Raw genomic sequence first — 27,988 nt, 5'->3', positions numbered from 1 at the left:
TTACATTTGAAAGGTGAGTTGATTTTTTTCTATTTCGTAATCACGTGGTTTGCGTCACGGAATTAGCCCCTCCCCCAGCCCTGCGACGTGACGTCACGTGCAGTGGCTGACAGGAGGGCTGGTGGGAGTGAGTTGTTTTGGGGACGGTCGGGGAGAATTGTTGTCTCGTCATTTCATTCACCCCCTCGCCGCCTCGTCCTTACCCACGGCGGTTTGTTTACGGGCATTATGAAGCTGTTCTCCCCGTGACAGCTCTCCCACGTCACGGTAAATATGAATTTACAACGGTCATGGCGGTGGCCGGTGTTTTAGCAGACTGTACTGGCATCGTCTTCTTCCTGGAGCCATCCTTTCACTCCTGGAAGGCCTCGTCTTCTTTTTTTCCCCTTTGTCTTTGTTTACATTAGCGGAGGCTAAGTCGTCGTTATTCCAGAATTAAGACTGCACAAGCCGTGTTGGTTTTTTGTGGCTCGTCATCGTTGAAAGCTAGCGGTAGCCTTGTCATCTGCCTTGTTGTTTTTCAGCTGAACTCCAAATATGGCCGAACAAGACCTTTGTCCCCACCTGGACTCCATCGGGGAGGTGACCAAAGACGACCTCCTTCACAAATCCAAGGTGGGTCGTCGTCATTCCCTTGTCATCCATTAGATGGATGTCATCTTCATGGAAATCAGCAAACAGGAGCAGAGGTGGCACACACTGTTTTCATAGATAAATAGATAGATAGATAAATGGATAGATAGATTTGGCCTGCTCGTCTTTGTGTGAGCATCTTGGCGTGAGTTGTGGTCTACAGCAGCTCTTTGGGACTAATGTATTTGTGTAAAAAAAAAAAGTTCTGATTTAACTCCTTTACTTAAGTAAACATAAAAATACATGCTGAAATGTACTTAGGTACAATAAAGGTAAAAAGTAAAAATACATTTTTGCTGTCAATTTCCATAGATACAATACCCATTTTGGTTTCTTAGCACAATAGCAAATTGTCTTTGCACACATTAGCTGTACATTTTGTAGCACTAGTGGTGTAGCGGTACATGCTGCTGCCTTTTGTGCAGATGCATTTGATTCCTGGCCAATGTCCCAAGCCTGGAGAAAAAATGAGCCGGTAGGAAGAGCATCCAGTGTAAACACACTTTAGTTGCGTCTTTTTTTTTTTTTTTTTTTTTAAACTTAAACGTTGTGTCTTCATCCGCGGAGTTTAAAAAGGTAACAAGCCTATTTTAACAAAGTAAGAAGATAAGTACAGATATCTGGTTTTCAAATGTAGGCAGTAGAAGTGGAACGTGATCGGAAAAATAAATGCTCACGTAAAGTACGGCGAAGGCTCCAGTGCTCCCGCGACCCTTGCGAGGATAAGCGCCTCAGATAATGGATGGATGGATGGAAGTATGGCTATCTAACAAATCTACTGAAGTACAGCAACAACGTATTACTTCCCACCACTGTACAGAACAATTACGGTATGTAAATATCATTCGTGTGCTTTTGCTTTTTTGTTTTTTCTTACAGGGAACCTGTCAATCATGTGCCGTCGGGGGGGCGAACCTGTGGGCTTGTCTTGAGGTACTTTGAATATTTCCTGCCTGTTTTAAAGAGTGAGTGATGCAAGAGGATCCGGGACAAATTATCATTGGAGCAGGGTTTCGCAACCTTGATTGAGTCAAGGCACATATTTTACATTTGAAAAATGTCACGGCACATCAACAAACAACAATGTTGCCAAAAGTGTATACAATGAAGCCCAGTTTATCACGGGGAATGCATTCCATACCCATCCAAGACAGGTTAAAAAATCTGCGATATAGAGAGACCATTACAAAAAAAAACCATTTTGTAATAGTTTGTCTGCTACATGCTTTTAAGCACTTCAACTTATTAAAACGGCGCATCCCGAAAAGATTCAAATCAAATTACTTTGTTTGCAAAAAGACGGTCAATAGCAGCTCACTGTTTTTTTTTTTTTCCTCTCTTTCCGTAGAATGACTGCCCATATGTAGGCTGTGGAGAGTCGTACTCCGATCACAGCACGCTGCATGCTCAGGTGAGATAACAGTCGCCGGCTTCTGTGTAAAAGGCAGAGGCGTACTTGTATCCGTGCTAGGTCTTCTGTTTGCAGCAATTTTGTGGGTTTTCTGTGAGAAAGAGGCTGAAAGGAGAGAAAAAGGTTTAGAATAATAATGTATCCCTATAGATACCACAAGATGACGCAAAGCAATACTTTTATATTGCTCGGGTCTGAACAGAAAAACAGCGACTAATGCAGAATAGCCCCCCCCCCCCCACCCCCCAAAAAAAAAATGCAAATAGATGACTCCACGAGTAGTGAATATGCAGCGGAACACTGTAGAATCATAAATAAGAGCATCTATTTCTTGTCTTGCTGAAATGAGCCTCTTGCATGAGACAAAGCTGGCTGGCCCTGTCTCATGCAAGTTCTCCAAATAAGAGGCAACGAGTGCTTGCTTTAAGATGTTTATTTCTCACTCCCAGTTAAAGCTTACTGTAAACTTGACACATAAAACAAAAGACAATTTAAATAGCATTATAAATCCGGAATGTTCAACCAAACCATAAATTTGTCTAACCAAAGTCCGCTAGCTGAATGCTTACATCTAATGTCCCATGCCATAGACGGACGGACAAGAATAAATCAGCATAGATGTTACGGTAATTATAAAAAACCTTCAATCAACTCATACAAACAGAGCATACAACGAAACTCACAGCAGAGGTTGTGCGATATGGACAAAAAATGTATATCCCGATACATTTTTTTTTACAATTTTATTTCCTGATGACGATATATTTTCCTTAAAGTTACATTAAATTAATGTCAAATATCTGTGCTCTTTTCTAGGTTTATTTATGAAATGCATATTTTTTTAGAGACCACAGATTTTGATTTTGAAAAAATAAAATAAAACACATATCCAGTGTCCAAATAAATCCAATTGAGAATGCCTGGTAGTACAACCACTTTTAAAGGAATGGAGTAAACTGCAAAGAATTGAAATAAATACAACACAGTGCTTCAAGTGACATTTAAGTTTGCCTACCATTTATCCAGTAAACGTGCAAATAAATGAACTGTTTCAGAGGCTGAGTTTTAGGAACACAAGATTGTCAGCTTGTTCTGAAGATCTGACTGTGATTTTTCGAACTGAAGTTTGGGGGCTCCATTTCTAGAAGATACTTTTCCTTTCATCCAGGCCAAGAAGCACAACCTGACAGTGAACTTGACCACGTTCAGGATCTGGTGCTACGTGTGCGAGCGGGAGGTGTTTCTGGAGCGCAGGGCCGCCTTGGCGCCTTCCCTGGCACCTGCCGCCCGCCCCCACCACCACCACTGCGTAGCCTCGGAGCAGGTGCGACTCTACAGTCTCTCTCTCTCGTGATCTGCAGGAATGACACAAACCACGTTTTGTTTTCCCCCAGGAAGTGGCAGCGCCGCCGCCGCCGCTCGGTCACCCGCTAAAAGCGGTGCCGATCGCCATGGGGGAAGAGGAGGGCTCCGAATCCGAGGAGGACGAGCTTAAACCCAGAGGTAAGGCAAATCATTTAAGCTTTTATTCCATATCCTTGATATCTACCTGAAAGTCCATGTACTAGTATGTCTTGTGTCCTCACTAGTAATACAATGCAGCGCACTAGTAGAATATTAAATCAACTCTCAAATGGCTTGATGGAAAATCATTTGAGCATTTATGCGACATCAAGATATTGAACGTGTTTGAACATGAATTCATTCCAAATTTCCCCATGGTGGGTCTAATAAAGGTTCTCTTCTTTTTCAATATCCTTGAAATTCATTTTAAGGTTGTACTAGCAGGCCAAAAGTGTAATAGTGCATGTCCCTTAAGCTGGATATCATGGCTATTGAATCAACGCTCAAAGGGCTTTCCATACAGCGGTACGTCCTCTAATCTGCGCCATCGTCATGGCAACATGAGCTGCTCCCCTGTCGTTTTGTAGGTTTAACGGGAATGAAAAACATTGGCAACTCGTGCTACATGAACGCAGCTCTTCAAGCTCTGTCCAACTGGTGAGTTGCTTTCAGCCAATTGGTGGATCATTTGATCTCTCCATTTGCAATTGAAAATTAAAAATGAAACACTAAAGCGACTCACTTTTGTGCTCTTTGCTTCTTTTTAATCTAGCACCAAAAAAATGTGAACAATGCGAGATAATGGATGCATATTTCAATTTCTCCCTCCGTATTTCGCTTTTTGATAGCCAATGAAAATGAGACACTTAGTTTCAGCCGATCGCCGTGGAGATTTCATTTTATATAATTTTTTAAAATTCCTGTTGTTTCCGAGCAGCCCTCCTCTCACTCAGTACTTCCTGGACTGTGCCGGGCTGGTCCGCACCGACAAGAAGCCGGCTCTCTGCAAGAGCTACCAGAAACTCATCTCAGAACTCTGGCATAAAAAACGGTAATTAACGATAAAGATGAGTGATTTATTTAGCAGCATGTAATGTACAGGACAGGTACATCTTTATTAATTCGAATAATGGTAATTTTCGCTGTTCAAGGCTTAGCTCGGTCTCTGTCCCCCACAAATATTGTCTAAAATATATGATTCTAGAAATACATTTGGCCAACCGCTTACAGTATATGAAGTGGGCTGCCGGTTTGTTCCAGGCCCAGCTATGTCGTCCCGACCAGTCTGTCCCACGGCATCAAGCTGCTGAACCCCATGTTTCGTGGTTATGCTCAGCAGGTAGGCACGAGTGCAACAGGTAACTAGCTTCACCTCACATCACGCAATGCAAAAAAAATGAAATGATGCACAACATTTGTTTGGCCGAGACTTTTTTCAACCTCGCTCCCATTTATTTAAATGATGGAAACATCTACTGGCTGCTGTCAGCAAATATATTTTTTGGGTGTTGGACTATACAGTGTTCATTCTCTTTTCTTGTACGTGCTGCATGCATGTGTTGCTGCTCCGTGTGTGTTAAAGTAAAGTGTGTGTTTGGATTTCCGTAACATCGGCGCTAATTTGCCGTTTGTGCCCGTCTATGGCGTTTCATATTATATGTTAGCATTAGCATTTTTGGTTGAACATTTTGGTCTTTAAATGTACATTGTTTAATTCTCAAATTTTATATGACAGTTTTATAGTAAATGAATGAATTGTGGCTGTCCCAAAGGACACCCAGGAGTTCCTGCGCTGCCTGATGGACCAGCTCCACGAGGAGCTGAAGGAGCCACTGACCGAGTGCGGCGGCGAAAGCAGCGACGGCGAGGAGAGGCTTGACGGCGAGCGCTCGCCCGCCGAGGAAGACTTCCTCTCTTGCGACTCGGGTTCCAACAGCGACCGCGGCGAGGCGGGGAACTGCAGCGGCGAGACGCTCGCGCAGGACGAGCGCGACGGCGTCGGCACGGCGGGGGACGGCCCCTTGGGCGGGGGGATCTCGGAGAAGGAGAGGCTGAAGGACAGGCGGGTGTCCGGCTCGCCCCTTCGCGGGCCCTCGCAGGACATGGACGAGGACGCCGACGTGGACACGGCCGTTCCCGAGAGAGCCGACGAAGAGGAGGACGCGGGGCAGGATACTGACGCCCAACACCGAGAGAACAACCAAGTACAGGAAGGAAACAGCATCTCACGTGAGAAGCTTCGGAAAGCCCACCCAGTTGAGGATGAGGTTTTTTATTTTTGATTCATAATGTTTGAAGTCAATTCTCTGTTCAAGCAGAGCCGAACAACGAAGTGGCGACGGCCTGCCCGCAATCCACCCCCTGCAGTCCTGTGAGGAACCTCCAGGAGCTTCACGCCAAGCTCTCCTCCACTCCGCCTCGCTCCAGCCCGCTGCGCTCTGCGGGGTCCTCGTACCCTTTCAAGAAAGGTGCACGCTCTCATATTCACAGTGATGCCCCGTTTACACACACGAAACGGCAAATATTTTAAGCACCAGCCTGAGATTGCCAGCCATTTGTAAAGCAGCGTTGCACATATTGTCTTTTGACTGCTCTCTCAAGACCCACAGAATATTCCGTTCAGTGACAACACAAGCCCTGAAATCTACAAGAATGAATTTGATTATGTTGAACTTCGACATGAATATCCATCCACATTCATCATGACTCGGAGACAATTTGATTTCTGCCAACTTCCATCTTTGCATACATTGCCGATTGCTTTTTCGCCTTGCTCCCGTTCAAAAGCGACGAACCAGAGAACTGCAGTTGGTCTGAGCAGGTCAGACAAACCGCAATTTGCCTGCACGTGCTGTGGTTGGTTGAACGCAGTTCAAAGTGGCGTTCTTGTAGGCTGACGACTTTTTTCGGCAGACACAGATGCCAGCACATGACATAGCTGATCTTTTTCATAGTCCGCCGATCCAGATTCCAGACTGCTTATCCTCTCTAGGCTCGCAGGTGAGCTGTACGTTTAGCATGGAGTTCTGCCGTGTTTCACCTAAATGGGGCACTTTGAAAACGCTGCTTCCGTGTGGGGCCACAGGGACGTCGTGTACGGTCATGTGACTGCCTGGCTCCCATTTGATGGGAGTTAAACGTCACGAGGCTTCCCCATGGATTGGTGACAGAAGTCTCTGACAAACCAAAATAGATGGCACTAACATTAATACATAGAAATCAATCGAACCTCTGCCTTTATTTTTTTTAAAAAGACAAACGCTTTTTAGAGTATTACTGAGCACCTGTTCATCACTCTCGTTTCATGTGCTTTGTCTTGTGTGTGTGTGTGTGTTTTTTTTTTTCCAGCTCAGTTGCTGCTGAGCTCCAGGAAGAAGAAGCAGTCGCACTATCGCAGCGTCATCTCCGACATCTTTGACGGCTCCATCCTCAGCCTGGTGCAGTGTCTGACTTGCGACAGGGTGAGTTCACCCGCAGACACTGTCCATGTGAATCCGGAGCCCATCTGTGAGTGAGACAAAAGACTAAATGGGACCGCAGATTTGAAGCGTTCCTTCCATTGATCATTATGTATGTGATGTTATTCTTCCAAAATCTCCATTATTGCAGCACAATAGTGTGACTGTACCGCAGGTGTCTACCACAGTGGAGACCTTCCAAGACTTGTCTCTGCCTATTCCCGGGAAAGAAGACTTGGCCAAGCTCCATTTGTCCATCCACCAGAACCTTCCTGTCAAGACCAACGTGTGTCCCGACACGTACGGCTCCCAGGGCTGGATCTCCTTCATCATGGACTCCATACGCCGGTCGGTCAGACGCAGACACGATCCAATTACAGTCAACCCCACTTGATCGCGGGGGGATACGTTCCAACCTTTTTTCTTTCAGGTTTTACCCCTCCCACCGGCTTTAAACACGATTAAACGTATTAAAACACAATTTCGAAAGTATTCCTTAGCGCCTGCTCCCACGCTCGTATCGTATAACATCACTTTGAGGAATGGAAATCAATCGATCATGTTCTTCAAATATGAGGCAACGCGTGCTTGCTTCAAGCTGTTTTTGTCATTCCTAGTTGAAGATTTCTTTAAGAATGACACATAAAACAAAAGAGAATTAAAGATTGTATATTTAAACACCCAAATGTTCAACCACACCTCGTGATTTTGTTCTTACGATAATTCTAAACCTTTGAAACCTACGGGTGCAGCAACACAGACAAACAGTGAATTCCACAAAAGAGAATTATAATGTATATTTAAACACCAGAATTTTCAACCAAACCACATAGTCCCCTTTTAACAAACGTCTGCTATGTTAATGCTAACTTATAATGAGAAATGCCATCGACGGGCTGACGGAAATTAGCATCCATGTTACAGTAATTACAAAGAACAAACACAGGGCAACAACGCATGCAAACAGAGCATGCAAAAATACTCAAAGGCTCATATTCTCGCTGCTCTGTAGGAACAACGGCTATTACTGCAGCTTAGTAGGGGACCTTATCTGCATCTTCATCTTGCTGGTAATTGCACGGCATCTAGACCACAGTGGTGCCCGGCAGCTGGACCGCGAATAGCGAAAATCAGCGGAAAATTGATGCCCATTATCATCGCTTTGGAAAAAAAAAAAATCACCTTTTGTTTTCTGTTTTCTGGGTTGTTTGTTTTTATAACCCAAAAATTCTTGAATAACGGATAATGAACAAACCAGCGAAAAGCATTTTTGATGTTGGTTCCTCCCCAAAAAAAGCAAAAGAAAAAAGAAAAACAAAAAATAAGGATTGGAAAAAAATATATAAATGGGGGGAAAAAAATGGAAAAAAAATCTGTTCATAGTCGAATCCGCGAATTTCGAAGCGCAAATATGCGGGGGTCCAATGGCATCCGTCCATTTTTTCTGTACCGCTTCTCCTCACGAGGGTCGCGAGCGTGCTGGAGCCTAACCCAGCTACCTTCGGGCGAGAGGCGGGGTACACCCTGAACCGGTCGCCGGCCAACTGCAGGGCACATTTAAACAAACAACCATTCGCACTCACATTCACACCTAGGGGCAATTTAGAGTCTCCAATCAACCTACCACACATGTTTTTGGGATGTGGGGGGAAACCGGAGTACCCGGAGAAAACCCAGCGATTGCTTAAAAATACCCCGATGCAGCGGGGGTTCACTGTATGTCAATAATGGATGACAAATGTTGAAACATTGGTCGTTTGTTTGGGATTAGGTTCGTGGTCTCGTGTATACCCAGCTGGTTCTGGGGGCCCATGGTGACCTTGGAGGACTGCCTGGCTGCCTTCTTTGCCGCCGATGAGCTCAAAGGTTCTTTCGCATTTGTAACACTGGAAAATCTGTCGAGGAAAATATGAAAACGATTGACCCGAATCAATGTCTGCTGTCTTTTTCTTTTGGCAGGCGACAACATGTACAGCTGTGAGAGATGTAAGAAGTGAGTATGTGCAGGAATACAAAAAACATCCATTGGTGCATGGATTTCCCCCCGAACTCATATTCCATGTTTTTTTGGGGCATTTCCGCAGGTTGAGAAATGGTGTGAAATATTGCAAAGTGCTCCGACTTCCAGAGGTATTGTTTTATTCTGACAGTGATTTTTCCAGGTTATTTTGACGCCACCAACGTGCGACTTAAAGTAATCAATCTGCTTCCGTGGATTGACTACAGAAATCCGAATATTTACTTTTAAGAGGCTGAAATCAGAGGATTTGGACAATTTTAAATTAAACAATGGCTCGAAACGATGAATCAGTTATCAAAATAGTTGTCGATAAATTTGATAATCGATGAGTTGTTGATGAATGCATGAATTGTCTTACCTGTAGTGTAGTGTTGGCGTTGTGAGCTCAGGTTAGCGGCTGGCTGTCAGCTGCTGTTTTTTTCCTGATGTAGCACTTTGAAGGTTTGGCTTTGCAGATTCTGTGCATCCACCTGAAGCGCTTCCGGCACGAGGTGATGTACTCGTTCAAGATCAGCAACCACGTCTCCTTCCCGCTGGAGGGCCTGGACATGCGACCTTTCCTGGCCAAAGACAGCCCGTCCCAGGTCACCACGTACGATCTGCTCTCCGTCATCTGTCACCACGGCACCGCTGGAAGTACGACCGACAAGAACGTGCAGAAGAAGTTTGTACGTGCTTATGAAAAAAAAAAAAACCCAAAAGAAAACCCTGTATGGTCTTCTTCTCCTCGCAGGTGGGCACTACATTGCTTATTGTCAGAACGTGATCAACGGTCAGTGGTACGAATTTGATGACCAGTACGTGACTGAGGTCCACGAGACGGTTGTGCAGAACGCAGAAGCCTATGTGCTCTTCTACAGGTAAGCTTCGGAATTGTTTGCACTCCACGCTACAGGGCAGATTTTTAAACGATTGTTCTGTTGCGGCTTTTTACAGTGTACAGGCAAGTCCAAATTTCGAGTTGCGCACCTTCAGTGTAGTAACATGTTGTGCAATATGCGCCGCAGTACTGATCTCTACTGGAAGACGTGGTGTAATTAGGAGCAAGAAGAAGAAGCAGAGAAGGTCCCCAACTGAACTCCAGTAATAGTTGTGTGTTAAAGGAGCAATTGTTCTGAAGGTTTATCATTAGCATAGCATCTGTGCTAGTTTTCATAAAACCATCTTCACATTATATGTTAGCACTGAGCTAGGAGACTTTAAGTCGACGATATTATATGGTTTGTTTGAGAATTTTGGTGTTTGAACATACAGGAACCCCCTTTAGGGAAGGAATTTCCAACCAGGTGAAAATCCGCAGGCTACAAAGACCATATACATCATTTTTTAAATAGTTTGACCTCTGCCACATGCTCTGAACACATTTAAATTGATTAAAACACACTTAAACGTCTTAAAGCACTTTGTAAATTATTTGTTTATTTGTTTAAATGTTCTTGCTCGCACAATTCTCCAAATAAGAGACTCAGTGTGCTTGCTTCTAGCTGTTTGTTTGTCCCTCTCATTTGAAGTTTACTTTCAAATAAAAAACATAAAAAAGTTACAAACTTAGTGTATATTCGAACCCCAAAATGTTCAACCAAATCATAGTCTGCCAACTTAATGCGAACATATAATGTGAAACGCCATAGACGGGCTAACAGAAATTGGATAAATGTTCCGGTAATTTTAAACCTTTAACCGACTGCTACTGTAGCACACCTGGAGCAGCAATACATGCAAATAGAGTTTACGCACAGGCATATATTCTCCCTGCTTTGTTTTTGTAGCTGGGGACCTTCACTGCCTCTTCTCCTTGCTTTTAACTCCGCTGCACACCTTCCTGTAGAGCTCAGAGCTGCCTGGCATGTTGCGGCACAACGTGGTACTACAATGAAGGCACGCAACTCCAAAATTCCGACTTAAAAACAAAAAAAAACGATGGCTTGAAAATCTGCGACGTTGACCGCGCACTCTCTTGAATGATTGCGTCGCTGCGGTGCAGGAAAAGCAGCGAGGAGTCTGTGAGGGAGCGGCAGAAGGTGGTGGCTCTGGCCAGCGGCAAGGAGCCCAGCCTGCTGCAGTTTTACATCTCGCGAGAGTGGCTCAACAAGTTCAACACCTTCGCAGAACCGGGCCCCATCGCCAACCACACATTCCTTTGTCACCACGGAGGTGCGCTCGGACAACATCGCTCCTTGGCGCTCACTATATGACGAGACAGTCCATATTAGCTTGTACTTGAGAAACAAATTATACTGAGAACAAAGTCATAGTTTTACTGTTTTACATTTCATTGGTTTTTACTGTGGGGGGGAAAGTCGTCGTCATTTTACAAAGATAAAGTCCTAATTTTATTAAGGAAAAAAATGAGGAAAAAGTCAGTTTTATTGATAAAAGGAAAATAGAAAATGATTTTATGAGGTTTTCCTCATAAAATCATTTTTATTTAGGAAAAAAAAGGGGTATTTTATTGAGGGGAAAGAATAAATATATTTCACTGGAAAAAAAGGGGATAATTTCATCCAAACAAAAATGTCACAAATTTCACAGGAAATTTTTTTTTTTAATCTATGGGAATATACTCGTAATATTGCTCGGAAAAGTCAAATTTTTATTGATTATGATATTTTTGAGAATGGTTTTATTGTTGTTTTTAAATAATTTTATTAAAATTGTCATTTAAAAATGAATAGTTGCAGATTCACGAAAGTCACGAAAGTTACACAAGAATAGTCCTACGTTTAAAAAAAATTGAATAAACAAAGTAAGATTTTTATTCAATTTTTTTGGAACACGTGACTGACGACCACTTGCGGGTTTAGTCCCGCCTTTCGCCGCGATCGGCGATGCAGACAAATTGTGATGTAGCAGATTCACCACTAGGTACCGCACCCGCACTCGTGTGGTGCTTTCACCAAGTGGAGTGTTGAAAAGCGTGCAATTCATCGAAGAAATGTTTGGTGGCTTACATTGTGGAAGCCACCTCATTAGCTACACTTGCTGAGATTCAATGCAGGAGCTGTATGAAAACAAGAAAGACAATTATGTTCAATTTTGGGAGGTATTCATTGATCAATATGTTTTGTTACTGTACATGTGCACTCCATCTAGCTAAGCGGTGGTTGTTTTTTTTAAATATTTTGTCTTTTTCCAGGCATCCCTCCAAATAAATACAACCACATCGACGACCTGGTCGTTATCGTGCCGCAGAATGTGTGGGAGTACCTTTACAACAGGTCAGCATTTTCAGAACACGCTTTCCAGACGGAGACAAGACATTGACAAAAAAAACAGTCACTGAGCAATAAAGGGTTGCTAGTGTTGATTTTATTGGGGGAAAAAAAAAATGACCTGCAGCTGGCGTTTCTATTGTTTGTTCAGCTTCGGAGGCGGCCCTGCAGTCAACCACCTGTGCATGTGCGCCATCTGCCAGGTGGAGATCGAGGCGCTCGCCAAACGCAGGAAAACAGAGATAGACACTTTCATTAAGGTAAAAAAAAAAAAAAAAACACAATCTTGAATGGGTTTCACCGACGTGCGAAACGACGCCCTAACTGTCGCCGTGCGCAGCTGAACAAAGAGTTTCAGGCCGAGGAGGCGCCGAGCGTCATCTTGTGCATCAGCATGCAGTGGTTCCGCGAATGGGAGACCTTCGTCAAAGGCAAAGACAACGGTAACAAAATGGACTCGGATTATTATTATACATGGTGAAGAAATTTTGGATTTTATGTCATGACAGTTGTCATTTTATTGAGAAAAGAGGATTTCTTAGAATATATTCATAATATTACATTGAAAACGTATGATAATAGTGATCATTTTACAAGGGAAAAGTTTCAATTTTAGGGATACGTGGATAATTTTACAAAGAAGTCATAATTGTACGAGAAAAAATTAGGATTTTATTGAGAAAAAGATCCCAATTTTATGAGAACATTTTTTTTTTAAATAGAGAAAGACTTTGTCATGTTATTGAGAATAGAGTAATAATATTACGGGGGGGGGGGGGGGGGGAAGCTGGTTTAATCTGAAAGTCATAAAATAAAAGTTGAATTTTTATTGAGCTGTCATCATTTTATGATATTAAAGTTGTACCTATGAAGAAAAACTAACTAATTACTGTTATTTTACAAAAAAAAGTGGAAACCTTACAGAGAGGTTATAATTTTCATAAAAGAATTGGTAACTACTTACTTTGTTTTAAATGTTAGAAGTAAAAAGTCCTTCTGGCATGGAGAACGACTGGTTAGCACATCTGCCTCACAGTTCTCAGGACCGGGGTTCAAATCCCGGCCTGGCCTGTGTGGAGTTTGCATGTTCTCCCCGTGCCTGCGTGGGTTTTCTCCAGGCACTCCGGTTTCCTCCCACATCCCAAAAACATGCGTGCTAGGTTCATTGAAGACTCTAAATTGCCCCTAGGTGTGAATGTGAGTGCGAATGCTTGTTTGTGTTCTATGTGCCCCCCGTGATTGGCTGGCGACCGGTTCAGGGTGTACCCCGCCTCTCGCCCGGAGATAGCTGGGATAGGCTCCAGCACGCCTCACCCATCTGCAGTTGAGTAAATAAACCCCCCGCCCCCGTTTTGTGTTCAGAGCCTCCGGGTCCCATCGACAACAGCAAGATCGGCGTCATGAAGGCGGGCCACGTTCAGCTCAAGCAAGGTCAGTCTCAGCGCTCACGCTAACGGTCGCGCGGCAAATCCACAAACGTTATCTGAAGAGCGCGTGCGTCCCCCCCCCAGGCGCAGACTATGGTCAGATTTCCGAGGAGACGTGGCAGTACTTGTTGGGAATTTACGGCGGGGGTCCCGAGATCGCGGTGAGACAGACGGCGATCCCGGCCGACCCCGACGGCCTCCACGGCGAGAGGAAGATCGAAGCCGAGACCAGAGCGCTCTGACGTCGCCCGAGGTCGGAATCCAAAAACACATTTCGACTTATTCAAACACACTTTCGGAAATATTCCTTTGCCCCTCTTCTTGCTGTCAAGAAATGGGAGACGATCAGATAACATCACTTTGGGCAAAAGAAGAAGACTCGTGCTCGCGCAGTTCTCCAAATAAGAAGCAAAGCGTCAAGCTGCTTATTTGTCACGCCCACTTGAGGTTTACTATAAAACTCACACATAAAAGCCAATGAAACTTTGTATATTTAAACACCAACATATTCAACACAACTATAATTTATGCTAACTCGTAATTTTTATGAGATTAAAGTCGGAATTTTATTTACGGAAAGGTTGTCATTTCATGTGCATCAAGTCTTTATTTTATGAGGAAAAAAAGTGGTTATTTTATTAAGACATCTCTTAATTTTAGTTTTATTGCGAAAAATAGCATGTTTTTTTTACGAGAAGCTTGTTCATCTTCATTAGAAAAACAAGTCATTGGGAGAAAAAGAAAAAGGTTGTTTTCCACTAAAAAAAAATGTGGTAATTTTTACTTGGGTTGTCTTTTGTTTGACATTTACATTTGTTTGATGATCTTAAACAAAAAGGTGGGGGGGGACAACATTTTTTGGAAGAATTCTTCACTTTCTGTCACCAGCTTGTCGTAAAGTCCGATTGATTTCACCGCAACCATAAAGCGCTTGCATCTCAAATTTTTGCTCTCAAGTCAAAGCAAAAAAATTAATAATTAAAATTGGCCAAACGACGTCTCGCATCTCAAGCGCAGCTGTAGTAATAAGCGCCAAAGTGGTGGGAACTATAATGTTACAAGCACTGAGGATTTGCTGTTCCACGTGTGACACGTGTACGCAGCGCGGTTCGTGGAACAAGTCGGCCAGCGTGTGAGCGTTTTCCCCATTCATCCCGAAACGCCACATTCTGACGTCAGCGTCTTCATTCCACGAATCACGTTACTGCCATTTAAACACCTGTGGCTCGCATCATCCTCAACGCCGTCTTCTTTTCTCTTCCCGATTGATTTTCTCCCCGCAGCGCCTTCCCGCGCCCTCCCACACAGCTGAGGAATTTTGCACCCGGACGACGCAGCAGGATGAGTCTCGGCCGTGAGTAGACTGTAAACGTGCGGGACTCAATCTATTTTCCCCCTTTTTTTTTTTTTTTTTTTTTTTTTATAAATCCTCACAATGTCATCATGGCTGCAAACCACAGGCAACGGCGCCCAGAAATAAGAAAAATTTTTATCCGGGCGTTATCGGCATAGCAACCTGCTACCACAACACGGGCCGTCAAGCGCACGCACTCCACTCTACACGTCTGAGCCCTCAGGAATGTCTAGCAAGTGCACAACAAAAGCAGACAAAATACCATTTTATACAGTTGGAAAATGAAAGCAGAGGTGGCAAAAGTACGTATGTAGAAGTACAGGCACTTACGTAAAAAAGAAAACTTTAAAAAATAAAAATCAAAAATCTGAAATGCACTTCAACTTCAGTGCAAAAGTCAGAATGCATTTTTGATAACTTGGTACAACGTTGACAAAAAACATCCCAAAATAGTTTCCCTCTTTATTGACGTGCGAGCTCGTTCTGAGATGAAAAGAACTTTGCCGCAAGCTAAATTCTGACAGGATGATCAGGACTGAACCGACATGTTCCGCATGAACCAAACAATACATAACCCCCCCCCCCCCCAAAAAAAAAGCTAAATTAACTCATGATAACAAATGAAAAAATACACCTTACTTGTGTTTTTCAGATTAGACAGAAGCTGCTGTTTTTTAGGCTAGCCTAATGCTAACATATAATGCAAAACAGCATAGACAGGCTTACGGAAATTAGCATAGATGTTACAGTAATTATAACTCTTCAAACAACATGGAGCAGCAACACATACAAACACAGCACACAACAAAAGAAAATGTAACATTTTCATACATAAACCGAAATGTTCAACCAAATCATGTTATTTCGTCTAACGAAAGTCAGCTAACTTAATGCTAACATATAATGCGAAACCCCACAGACAAGCTTGCATAAATTAGCGTAGATGTTACGGTAATTCTAATTCTGCTTTGTGGGCACATGGACAATTACTGGAGCTTAGTAGGGGACCTTCTCTGCCTCTTCTTCCTGCTCTTAATTACGCTGCATCTCTTCCAGTAGAGCTCAGTGCTGCCCGGCGATGTCTTACAAACGGGCGACAAAGCGGGGCAACGGTGTACATCGATAAAAGGTGAATTGTGCTGTGTTTAGTATGTGCCAGTCATGGAAGAAAGTACTTGAGCAGTACAGTACAGTGCAGTCATTTTCAAATCTGCTCGTGTGTGTTTTTGCCCGTGTTTCAGCACGTAGCATGCCGTGACTTTATTATTTATTTTCCCCCCCGAATCATTTCATGACAGTGTTCGTGGTACTAGCGATGCTTTGAAACCAACAAAACAGCGGTTGGCCTCGTTCCAACAGGATGTCTTAATGTGTGTACACATGATGTACTAATGACTTGGTTAAATTATTAAATGTGGTATTTAATGACCTCCTTGTCATCATTATTTGGAGTTTATTTTGACGCCCGGTCGCAGTCGAGGAAAAGATTTGTTGCAATTTATTGTAATAACATTTTGAGACAGTTGCACCATTTCCTCAAATATTACAAGCCTCCACTGGAATTAACACATTTATTTTGTCCATTTGAAAGAAATGAGCACCGGAGCTCAAATCAACGGCTGTTCTTTTTTCCCTTTATTTTTTTTGCAAAAACATGGCTTTTTTCAAATAAAAAATATGGAGACACTGTTTTTTTTGTTGGACACCGACAATATAATCATTGCATAATACAATATATTCTATAGTAATATTTTTATAATAATACTAATTTACATTAGTATTTGTTGTACTAATTATATTGTTCAAGTATTGATTTGATTACCACTGTTTGTGAGATATTATTTTAAATGTATAATAATTACCATTATTTTAATTTGGACAAATAAATCCGCTCACCAATCAGAGACACCTAGTTCTCCCTGTAGCAAAACTACGAATGCGTTGCAATTTAGCATCATAAATGAGATAGCTAAAAAACAACAAATGTGTTGCAATTTGGCGTAATAAATGTTTGAGATAGTGTATCTTCGACTGGAATTGACACATTCTTGTTTTACATTTGAAAGAAATCAGCACCGGACCTCAAATAAATACTTGCTTACAGGTATACAAATGTGGATATGCATGTTTAACATGTAAAACATGCATATTCACATTTGTTGTTGAATAGCAACAATATCTTTCTAATATAATGCAATAGAGTTTTAGTAATATTTTATTACAATAACAATGTATCATATCACTATGCAGTATTTTTGTTGTTGTTATAATTATATTGTAATATATTTTTGTAATTTGCCGGAAATGATATATAACATATTTTATTAGAATTGCGACAAATAAATGCAATCCCTGGCCACAATGTTCTTTGTACTATTACCACTACAACCTTTTTCAAATTATTTAAATGTATTTTTAAATTTAAACAAATGTGGTTATGTATGACATGACAGTATTCTATAACTACGTGTAGCACTTTGTGAGTCCTCTCTGTGAAAAGTGCTATATAAATCAGATGTACTTACTAACTTAGTAAATAAGGAAATCCAGCAATGTAGACGACAGTGGTCTTAATCATTTGTGTGATGGTTTCGTGAGTAATAATACTTTGGAATTTGAGTGGAAAGTTTGCAGCTGTTGCAAGCAAAGTTTAACCACGGAAGCCCGTATTTTGCCTGTACTTTTTTTGGAGAATTGTCAACATGAGTCACGTTACGCCAGGGTGAACACTGTCTGAGTGTCTTGGCTCGATTTCAGTCGCAGGACTGGCACACTGGAGACTCAATTTCAAGTTAGCAATAAATGTACCGGATTGTGGAAGACACTTATTTTGGTAAGCATATTTTTTTTTTTTTTAAAAACGTTTTTTTACTTAACACAAAAAAGTTCACAAACAAGACCATTTCGAGCAAACCTAGGAAATTTTGTTTGACTCTTCAACTCGTGACACACATTTTTGTAAACGTCAAAGACAATGTTTTACTAAATCTTCAATGAACCTATCATGAAATTGTTATATTGTTTTGTAACATGACAGACTGGTATGTGTTTTGGGAAAGATTAAAGAGAATTTAGTCTTCGGAAAAGTTGACGTTACGTGGTTTTGTAAACAGCAAAGAAAATTTAGCCTTCAATGAAACTATCAATATTTTTTTTTGTAAAATGAAAAACTCTTTCATATTTTTTGGGGAGGTAAGATCAAAGACAGTTTTGAGCCTTGAACGCACCTACCGTGTTTTTGTAAACATCGAATAGAATTTTGGAATGTTTGGAAAACATAACGAAGACGATGTCGCCTTAGATCCACCGAACAAAATGTTTTCAGACACCTCAAAGAGAATTTAGCCGCTCGCTCAGACTAGCATAGTTTTTTGGGGGCCTAAGGCTTATCTGGTCTGCCTTTCAGAAAGATCACAACATTTTCGAGTCTTTGTAAAACTTCAAACACGTGGTTTTGGAAACCTCAAAGACAATTTTGCCGTCAGTGAGCCGACCACATCATTGTTTTTTTTTTACTTTTCGGAAAGAAGAAACAAGTCGTCGAGACGTTTTTGCCAACATCAAAGACCATTTTGAGTCTGCAGCAAACACGACGTATGTTTTTTCACAAATACGGAAACACTTTTTCAAGTCTTCAACATCCCGAATGTGCGTGTTTTGTAAACATCAAAGACAAATTTGGCCTGCAGTGAGCACTAAAACTCATTTGTTATTGCTTGAACCCAGGAGAGGCTACTAGTTTTTTTTTTGTTTTTTTTTTTAAACATATGGCTAGCCATGACAGGTTTTTAGCAGTTTTATGGCTATTTATTTTATTTTTTCTTCCCCAGAAAAACAAAATTTAAGCCAAACCTTTATGGTCTTGAGTTTGACACACGTGCTTTACAACTTTTTGGGGGAAAAAAAAGAAAAAGAAAGAATTGAAGCTCCTGAGTTGTTGTCACTTGCCGTGTCCCGAGGGCAGCGGTGATGCATGTTTCGACATCTCACGTCTGGGGAAAACACGGCGGAATCCTCCATGAATGCTTTGTGGGCTCCAGCTCAGGCTGCCATCATCATCATGATCATCACCATCATTTGAGTCAGTGGGTGGAGGCTAACGCAGACTACAAATATCGGCCCCCCCCCCGTCGTTGGACACTTACTTCAGCACACAGCGTTCCTGTGCTCCACTTTTTCCGCCACTTCCCTTTTGGATCACCGCAGGATATTTTTTTTTTTCGTCGCAGTCATGTTAAGAAACAACGTTTTCTCCTGTTTTGTTTTCTACGCCGTGCTGCTGGTGCTCAAGATGTACATGCTGGCCTTCATCACGGGACAAGTCAGGCTAAGGAAGAAGGTGAGTTGAGTGTTTTTCAGAAATGGATGCAATGATACAGGGAGTGAATGTTTTGAGAATAAATGGTGAGTGAGTGGATGAATGTTTTGAGAATAAATAGTGAGTGAGAGAGTGTTTCTCAGACATTGATGCAATGATACATTGAGTGAGTGAGTGAGAATGGTGAGTGAGTGACTGGATGAATATTTTGAGACTAAATAGTGAGAGTGTTTTTCATGGATGCAATGATACATTGAGTGAGTGAGTGAGTGGATGAATATTTTGAGACTAAATAGTGAGTGAGAGAATGTTTTTCAGAGATGGATGCAATGATACATTGTGAGTGAGTGGATGAATGTTGAGAATAAATGGTGAGTGAGTGATTGGATGAATATTTTGAGACTAAATAGTGAGTGAGTGAGAGAATATTTTTCAGAGATGGATGCAATGATACATTGTGAGTGACGATGTATATTTTGAGAATAAATAGTGAGTGAGTGAGTGAGTGAGTGAATGTTTTTCACACAGATGGATGCAATGATACAGAGTTGAGTGAGTGAGTGTTTTTCAGACATGGATGCAATGATACGTTGAGTAAGTGAGTGGATGAATGTTGAGAATAAATGGTGAGTGAGTGACTTGATGAATATTTTGAGGATATATAGTGAGTGAGTGAGTGAATGAATGTTGAGAATAAATGGTGCGTGAGTGACTGGATGAATATTTCGAGACTAAATAGTGAGAGTGTTTTTCATGGATGCAATGATACATTGAGTGAGTGAGTGAGTGGATGAATATTTTGAGACTAAATAGTGAGTGAGAGAGAGAATGTTTTTCAGAGATGGATGCAATGAAACATTGTGAGTGAGTGGATGAATGTTGAGAATAAATTGTGAGTGAGTGATTGGATGAATATTTTGAGACTAAATAGTGAGTGAGTGAGAGAATGTTTTTCAGAGATGGATGCAATGATACATTGTGAGTGAGTGGATGAATGTTGAGAATAAATGGTGAGTGAGTGATTGGATGAATATTTTGAGACTAAATAGTGAGTGAGTGAGAGAATATTTTTCAGAGATGGATGCAATGATACATTGTGAGTGACTGGATGTATATTTTGAGAATAAATAGTGAGTGAGTGAGTGAGTGAATGTTTTTCACACAGATGGATGCAATGATACAGAGAGTGAGTGAGTGAGTGTTTTTCAGACATGGATGCAATGATACGTTGAGTGAGTGAGTGAGTGAGTGGATGAATGTTGAGAATAAATGGTGAGTGAGTGACTTGATGAATAGTTTGAGGATATATAGTGAGTGAGTGAGTGAATGAATGTTGAGAATAAATGGTGAGTGAGTGACTGGATGAATATTTCGAGACTAAATAGTGAGTGAGAGAGAGAGAATGTTTTGTCCTATGAGTTCCCGCTAGTTCCCGGATGCATGAGAGAGTCGGGGGGGGGGAGTCCCGCGGTCACTTCCGTTCTAACTTAATGCCGCTATGTTGTGCTTTTAATGTGTTCCGTTGTGCCGTTTGCATTTGTTGTGAGCTGTCTCAGCCACCGTAGAACAGATGGAAGTGAGTGAGTGAAGGAGTGAATGAATACTCCGGATGGATGGATGGATGGATTTTCATAATGAAAAGAGGTTGTCTCGACGAATGGAAGGGTGAGTGAGTGAATGCTCAATCCGGCCTCACTGATTTCAAGACTGTAACTTTGCGGTTTTGTTTTGTCGGAACGCGAAGGCTTTTGCCAACCCCGAGGACGCGATGAGACACGGCGGACTGCAGTACCACAGGCTGGATCCTGACGTGGAACGATGCCGCAGGTATAGCCCACTCGCGGAACACAAAACTGTCACCACACAACACCGTCAAAGCAGTACAGGAAACGCTCGCTTATTGTGGGGGTTACAGTCCAGGAAACCCCCGCAGTAAATGCAATCTGCAAAGTATTGACCAATTCTTTACAATATTAATATATACATTTATACGTTCCATGTATGCATTGCAATGCCAGTTTGTAAAACTGCACTTTAGAAAGAGGTGCAGGTGTTTTGCTTATCCACGTGAGGTCGCCATCTACACACACAACACAAGCACATGCCTATTAGGCGTGCCCTGCTTGGATGACATGAACAACAGCCCATGCGGACATGTGGAGGAGTGAACAGGCAATTTCCTGGGTTAACCATTTCCGCTACTCCTGACACTTACTATCTTGCCCATCCAGGCAGCAAAATAACATTATGGGTACCAGAAATTCATTACGGTAATGTTTTGAACCACAGTACTGTAGTTGTAGAAAATCAAGCTAAACGTTGCTTTTTACTTACATTTGTTCCTTTCGATATTGTTGTGAGTGTGTGGATTAGCTATTCGTCGGGCTAAGGTTGGTATTTGGGAATTTATTTCATAAAACTCTGACTGTGGCTTGTGTTTTAAATGGATAAAGTAATTGGTAGGGGTTTTTTTTTCTGCCAAGACCCCAACTGATCTTTGCTACATTTAAACCAATTTGCCTATGCAGCTGACTGTATCACAGATGTGCAGGTGAATAATTGCAACACAGTGACCTTCCCAAAAAATCGGAGATGTCCTGATTCCAATGAAGTTGGGACGTTGTGTTAAACATAAATAAAAACAGAATACAATGATTTGCAAATCATGTTCAACAATTATTACGGTGCACTACCACTATTTGTGGGGGATAGGCCAAACGGCGAATAGCGAAACTCCACAGAAAATTGACACCCATTAAAACTGCATTGAACTTTTTTTTTTTTTCCCAGAATTGTTTTATTTTTTATTATTATTTTTTTTAACCCAAAAATTGTTGAATAAGCAGGGCTTATAATCCGCTACTAAGTGTTTTCGGGGTTGGTTCCTCTGAAAAAAGAAAAAATAACAAAAAGAAAAAGGAAAATATAATTTAAAAAAAAAATCAAAAAAGAAATTGGGGGAAAAAAAATCAATCAGCGCATAGGTGACTCCGCGGGTGCCAAACGATGAGTACGCGCGGGTACTGTTCATGTCTTTATCTTAGCTAACATCTTCCTTTTTGTGCCATGTAGGGCCCACCGCAACGATATGGAGAACATCTTCCCCTTCCTCTTCCTGGGCACCATCTACTCCATGACGGGCCCGTCTCTGTCCACGGCTCGCCTCCACTTCCTGGCGTTCACGGCGTGCCGGATGCTGCACAGCGTGGCCTACCTGGCCGCTCTGCCGGCGCCCACCCGCTCGCTGGCCTACGTGGCGGCGCAGGTGCCCTGTGTGTCCATGGCGCTGCAGATCCTGGCGGCGGTCGCCACCTACGCTTAAGCGCGCCATCGGCACTCGCCGCTAAACCGACATCGGACTCTGAAGTTTATTGAAGGCGACGGGCGAGGGTTTCCCAAACTTGCTCGTTTTCGTCAACCTCGAAGACAATTGGGTGTTTTCGTAAACACGCAGGACAATTTTGTCGTCAGCGAACCTGACATATTTGCCTTTGTAATAATTAATTTTTTTTTTGGGGGGGAATAAAACAAAATAAGTCACTTCATAAACATTGAAGACAAATTCAGAATAAAATAAAAGTGTGACTGTAAACATTGTCTTCAACAAAGCTAATGTACGTGTTTTCATAAATATCAGTCTTCCGCAAACGTAACGTACGTGTTTCGTAAAACTTTCTTTTTTTCAGACTCAATTCAAAAAATACATATCATTTTTATAAATATCAAAGGCAATTTAGCCTTCCACAGACCTAACATATGCAGTTTCGTAAACATTGAAGTCAATTTAGTTTTTTTTAGTAAACTTAACCCGTATGTTTTCGTAAACATCGGTCTTCAACGAACCTCACGCACATTTTGTGTTTTGGGAAACATCAAAAACAATTTAGTCCTCAACAAACATAATGTATGTGTGTTTTCGTATTCGTTTCTGTTATTTTACAGATTCAAACTAAAAAAGTGGACTTTTTGTAAACATAAAACACAATTTGGTACACATCGGAATCAACTTTGCCTTAAGTGAACTTAACGTGCGTACTTTGGTAAACAGCCACGAATCTCACACCTTGTTCCGTATTTGGGGGATTTTTGGAAGAGTTTTTCGGAAACATGAAAAAGACAATTTAGCGAACCGACCGTACGTGCTTTCGTAAACATCAAAGACAATGCGGAGTCCTCAATAATGGACCGCTCATACGCGATTATTTCGTGAGCGATATTGATGACATTTTCGGGTGGCCTCTTGAGCTGGGAAAAATGTTTGTTAAAGTCTGATTTTCACCGGATGTTTACACGCAAACAATATGTTGGGTTGAAGTGTGTTGTGACAGCATTAAGAATCGACCCACGGTGGCTCTTTTTACTGTTTTTTTTTTTTCTCTACTTGAAAATGCGAAGGAAGCTCCTCACGAGGACTGAATATTTCATGTCTGAATATTTATTTAATTATTTAAGATACAACTTTAAATGTAATAATAATATTATTATTTTTTGTGTATTGTTTTGGGTGTGTGCAAGTTGAAAATCAAATCTGTCCATGCAGACTTTTTTTTTCTCGCAATATTTTAACTTTATATGCCTGTGAGTCTCATTGTATGCTCTGTTTGTATGTGTTGCTGCTCCATGTGTGTTAAGTAGCAGCTGTTTGCGGGTTTACAATTACCGTGACATCTACTGTATGGTGATTTCCATTAGCCCGTCTTTGTCGTGTATTCCCACTTATTTTGTGTGGAAATTTTGCTCAATAAAATTAGGACTTTTCCCCTAAAAATTCTGATGCTTTCTCAATAGAATTACCAAATTTCTCATGAAAATGATGACATTTTCCGAATTAAAACTACCATTTTTTTGTGAAGCCTGTGAAATTTTCTTCCAGAAAAATCACCGCTTTTTTCTCCCTCAATGAAATTATTAATTGGGTCAAACAAATTATGACATTTTCTCCCCAAAAAGATTTTCAGGCAAAACTATTACTTAAATGACTGCTTTTTTATCTCAATAAAATGAAATAAAAAATCTAATCTAACTTTTTTCTACTAGAAAATTAGCCTTTTCCCTAAAAAAAAAATGACCATGCATTCTCTCAATTAAATAACTTTTATAAATGAAGATTAAGACAGTTACCACCTGTTTTGTAGAAATTATGATTTTTCTTTCCCCAAAAAACAATGTCACTTTTTTCTCATAAAATTCAATTTGTATTCAGTCGAAATGACAACTTTCCCTCAATAAAATCCCGACTAATCTCTTAAAAATGACGTGGCCTTCCGCGTTACATGTTCGGATTCACCGAGCGGACTTTTGCTCTTACGTGGTTTGCTTGAACATTTTTGTTGTTTGTTTAAATGGCCAATGTTTGATTGTCTTTTGTTGGACGTGTCCATTTTACAGCAAACGTCGACCGGCAGTGACAAATAAACAGCTTGAAGCAAACGTCCTCATATTTGGTCTTCTTTTCCTTTCTTGAAAGTGATGTTATCCAATAGTCTTCAATTTCTCGACGGCCAGAAATTGATCAAAACTGAACTATGTAGTCCACTATATCAAATCGCGATATAGTGATTACTTTGCGTGGACATTTTAGGGACTAACTAGATCTGCGATATACAAATCCCTACGTAGTGATCAGGGAGATTCCGAGAATCTTTCGTTCATTCCCTACTCCCTAATCACTACAAAAGGACTTTTAGCGAACTTTTTTTTACGAAACTATCTAGGTCCAGTGTATAAAACTCCCTATATAGTGGTGATAGAATAGTTAACGAGCAAGTGCGAGGCCCCCTGCTTTTCATCCAGTGTGCAATTCCAGCATTCCTGGGCCAGTTATGTAATTGCGTTCATATCCTGAGGGGCCCCGAACCAGGGCGGGGAGGACGCCACAGCTATTACAGCAGCACCCTGAAATGCTCTTTTTTTTCTCACCTCATGCCTCAAAGGAATGTTTTATGATTACACCTTGAAAAAAAAAAAAAAAAGTGGTTTTTTTTTTTTTTCTTTTTCCTGGTGATTTTCCAACAGGCTGTGAGTCATATTCCCGAGCCGGAATTCTGGGCCATGAAGATTTTTCCTCACGGACAAAAGAAACACGAGAGTGTGGGAGGTTTCTGGTAAAAGCCATTTAATCCAGGGCATGAGGGGCGTGGCCATAACTTTGACGTGTGTCAGCACGTACTTGAAAAAACGTGTTTTTTAAAAAATGTTTTATTAGCAGGAAGTGTAAAAACATCCAGTGATGACACATTTAGGGTAACTTGCCAAAATATTAATGTGCCATATTTGTGTCTTTTTTACCAGTTAAAGAAATCCCCCCCCCCCCCCAAAAAAAACGACCTTCATAAAAACACGTTTTTTGGTCACTGCGCCATGTGACGAGGGTGTTGTGATGCACTCGCAACATATTTGGAAAGTCCTCATTAAGTGGTTTAATATGAGGTATGACGTGATATGGTTTTTTTCAAATACAGTGGGTACGGAAAGTTTTCAGACCCCCTTCAATTTTTCACTCTTTGTTACATTGCTGCCATTTGTTCAAATCATTTAAGTTCATTTTTGTCCCTCATTAATGTCCACACAAGACCCCATATTGACAGGAAAAAAAGGAATTGTTGACGTTTTGGCTGATTTATTTGAAAAAGACAAAGTGAAATATCACACAGTCAGAAGTCTTCAGACCCTTTGCTGTGCCACTCCTATATCGAACTCGGTCGGGTGCCGTCCATTTCTTCCGATCATCCTTGAGATGGTTCTACACCTTCATTGGAGTCCAGCTGTGTTTGGACTCGATGAGGAAAGCCACACCCCTATAGGTCTATAGAAGACCTTACAGCTCACAGTGCAGGTCAGAGCAAATGAGAATCATGAGGTCAAAGGAACTGCCTGAAGAGCTCAGAGACAGAATTGTGGCAAGGCACAGATCTGGCCATGGTTACGAAAAACTTTCTGCTGCACTTAAGGTTCCTCAGAGCACAGTGGCCTCCATAATCCTGAAATGGAAAACGTTTGGGACGACCAGAACCCTTCCTAGAGCTGGCCGTCCGGCCGAACTGAACAATCGGGGGAGAAAAGAGCCTCGGTGAGAGAGGTCAAGAAGAACCCAAAGATCACGGTGGCTGAGCTCCAGAGATGCAGTCGGGAGATGGAAGAAAGTTCTAGAAAGTCAAGCGTCACTGCGGCCCTCCGCCAGCCGGGGCTTGATGGCAGAGTGGCCCGACGGAAGGCTCTCCTTCCTTTAATGCGAGACGCATTAAAAGCCCGCATGGAGTCGGCTCAAAAAACACCTGAAGGACTCCAAGATGGTGAGAAATAAGATTCGAAATGGTTGGCCTTCATTCTAAGCGGCATGTGCGGAGAAAAGCATCGCCTGTCCAATGCAGTCCCGGCAGTGAAGCAACTCCGTGACTGTTCTTCCCGAAAACGCTCATGGCTGGATTAGCTCAGAAGGGTGCGGCTACGAAATACTGAGCAAAGGCTCTGGATACTTCTGGCTGTGTGATATTGCAGTTTTTCTTTTTTAAATCTGCAAAAATGTCAACAATTCCGTTTGTTTTCTGTCAATATGGGGACCTGTGTGTACATTAATTTTCTGAGCCGCTTCTCTTCACGCGGGTCGCGGGCGTGCCGGAGCCTATCCCAGCTATCATCGGGCAGGAGGCGGGGCACACCCTGAACTGGTTGCCAGCCAATCGCAGGGCACATACAAACAAACGACCATTGGCACTCACATTCACACCTACGGGCAATTTAGAGTCTTCAATGAACCTACCACGCACGTTTTTGGGATGTGGGAGGAAACCGCAGTGCCCGGAGAAAAGCCACGCGGGCACGGGGAGAACATGCAAACTCCTGCAATATAATAAAGAGTGAAAAAGTTAAGGGGGTCTGAAAACTTTCCGTACCCGCTGTCGATATTTTTACCTTGATACCGATTCGTTTTGAGCCAAGGCACAAAAAAGGTCCACGTGAAAAAATGTTGTTTGGATCATTGTGTCACGACATAAAGGCATTTTGATAAACTAGTTACATATTTAGAAAGTCCCCTTTGAGTGCTTTAATACGAGGCACGACTTGATGTGCTCTGTTGGAAATAGAAACATTTTGACCCAAGGAGCTCACCTTGACTCAATCGGCTCGGAAAACAACCTACATAAAAATGTTTTTGCTTCACCACATGAGGGCATATTGTTCCTTTTTGTATTGAGTTCTTTAATATGGTTTGTTGCTAATTAGATGACTTTTGACCCACGGTGCTCACCTTGAGTCAATTGACACCAGAAAAAAACGACCTATGTTTTTCAGTAATTGCATCATCACACGAGGGTGTATTGAAACCATACTTCCATATTTGGAAAGTCTCGGTGTGATTTCTTGCAAATGTCATTTTTTTACCTTGTAATTGATTCATTTTGACCCTTGCGTCAATCACCACCAAAAGCTACCTTCTACAGGTAGATATAACCAACAACTAGTTGACCAGTGAGACTGAGCCAAATGGAATACGGCGCTCCAAATCATCTTTTCGGCATTTGAATACAAATTTGATGTTACCTTTTGACTCGTTGGACTGTTCGTGCGCGTTGTTCCCATGACAGTTTTTTTTTTGACATTTTCTCTCCTCTCCCCCTGGTTTTTCCCGTCAGGAGGCCGTGTTTACTTTGGACCGCCGAGCGGCTTGTTCAGCGAGAGGCCATAAAACAGGCAGGAAAGTTGGCTGCAACCTGATTCAACAAACAGCCAAATTTCCAAATTCACTTGAAGTGGAAATAATCGGCAGACTTCTACAAACACTTGAACAGTTTACACACACACAAAAACAGC

At 41.8% G+C, this 27,988-nt stretch overlaps 2 protein-coding genes across 5 annotated transcripts; both read left to right on the top strand.

Annotated features, from left to right (window-relative positions):
- The first annotated feature begins 95 nt into the window (after nt 1–95).
- Nucleotides 96–16,287, top strand: usp20 (ubiquitin specific peptidase 20). 4 transcript variants are annotated; one of them, XM_061799544.1, is made up of 25 exons: nt 96–267; nt 525–615; nt 1,513–1,566; nt 1,982–2,044; nt 3,213–3,368; nt 3,439–3,547; nt 3,976–4,045; nt 4,326–4,439; nt 4,649–4,727; nt 5,161–5,617; nt 5,707–5,856; nt 6,737–6,849; nt 7,022–7,194; nt 8,618–8,712; nt 8,806–8,839; nt 8,931–8,976; nt 9,322–9,502; nt 9,600–9,726; nt 10,851–11,020; nt 12,003–12,084; nt 12,230–12,338; nt 12,419–12,521; nt 13,441–13,509; nt 13,590–13,758; nt 14,789–16,287. In XM_061799544.1, the coding sequence occupies exons 2-24, from the start codon at nt 538–540 to the stop codon at nt 13,745–13,747; spliced, it is 2,790 nt and encodes a 929-aa protein (XP_061655528.1). In that variant the 5' UTR covers nt 96–267; nt 525–537; the 3' UTR covers nt 13,748–13,758; nt 14,789–16,287. The 4 variants fall into 4 exon arrangements, with proteins under 4 accessions (XP_061655528.1, XP_061655527.1, XP_061655526.1 ...); XM_061799543.1 differs by having other exon boundaries at nt 9,298–9,502; XM_061799542.1 differs by having other exon boundaries at nt 6,998–7,194.
- A 1,285-nt stretch (nt 16,288–17,572) lies between these two features.
- Nucleotides 17,573–24,611, top strand: ptges (prostaglandin E synthase). Its single transcript, XM_061799545.1, has 4 exons — nt 17,573–17,692; nt 18,690–19,198; nt 20,922–21,004; nt 22,250–24,611. The coding sequence occupies exons 2-4, from the start codon at nt 19,091–19,093 to the stop codon at nt 22,497–22,499; spliced, it is 441 nt and encodes a 146-aa protein (XP_061655529.1). The 5' UTR covers nt 17,573–17,692; nt 18,690–19,090; the 3' UTR covers nt 22,500–24,611.
- The last annotated feature ends 3,377 nt before the right edge of the window (nt 24,612–27,988 follow it).

The sequence above is a fragment of the Phyllopteryx taeniolatus genome, chromosome 15, assembly GCF_024500385.1.
Source record: "Phyllopteryx taeniolatus isolate TA_2022b chromosome 15, UOR_Ptae_1.2, whole genome shotgun sequence".
Lineage (NCBI taxonomy): Eukaryota > Metazoa > Chordata > Actinopteri > Syngnathiformes > Syngnathidae > Phyllopteryx > Phyllopteryx taeniolatus.
The sequence above is the reverse complement of the archived record's forward strand: the minus strand, read 5'-3'. Positions and strand labels throughout refer to the sequence as shown.

Coding starts and splice junctions, on each gene's coding strand:
- usp20 (XM_061799541.1), top strand. CDS start 538: ATGGCCGAACAAGACCTTTGTCCCCACCTGGACTCCATCGGGGAGGTG. Junction 3,369..3,438: donor ACTGCGTAGCCTCGGAGCAG/GTGCGACTCTAC, acceptor GTTTTCCCCCAG/GAAGTGGCAGCGCCGCCGCC. Junction 4,046..4,325: donor CTTCAAGCTCTGTCCAACTG/GTGAGTTGCTTT, acceptor GTTTCCGAGCAG/CCCTCCTCTCACTCAGTACT.
- ptges (XM_061799545.1), top strand. CDS start 19,091: ATGTTAAGAAACAACGTTTTCTCCTGTTTTGTTTTCTACGCCGTGCTG. Junction 19,199..20,921: donor AAGTCAGGCTAAGGAAGAAG/GTGAGTTGAGTG, acceptor CGGAACGCGAAG/GCTTTTGCCAACCCCGAGGA. Junction 21,005..22,249: donor GACGTGGAACGATGCCGCAG/GTATAGCCCACT, acceptor TGTGCCATGTAG/GGCCCACCGCAACGATATGG.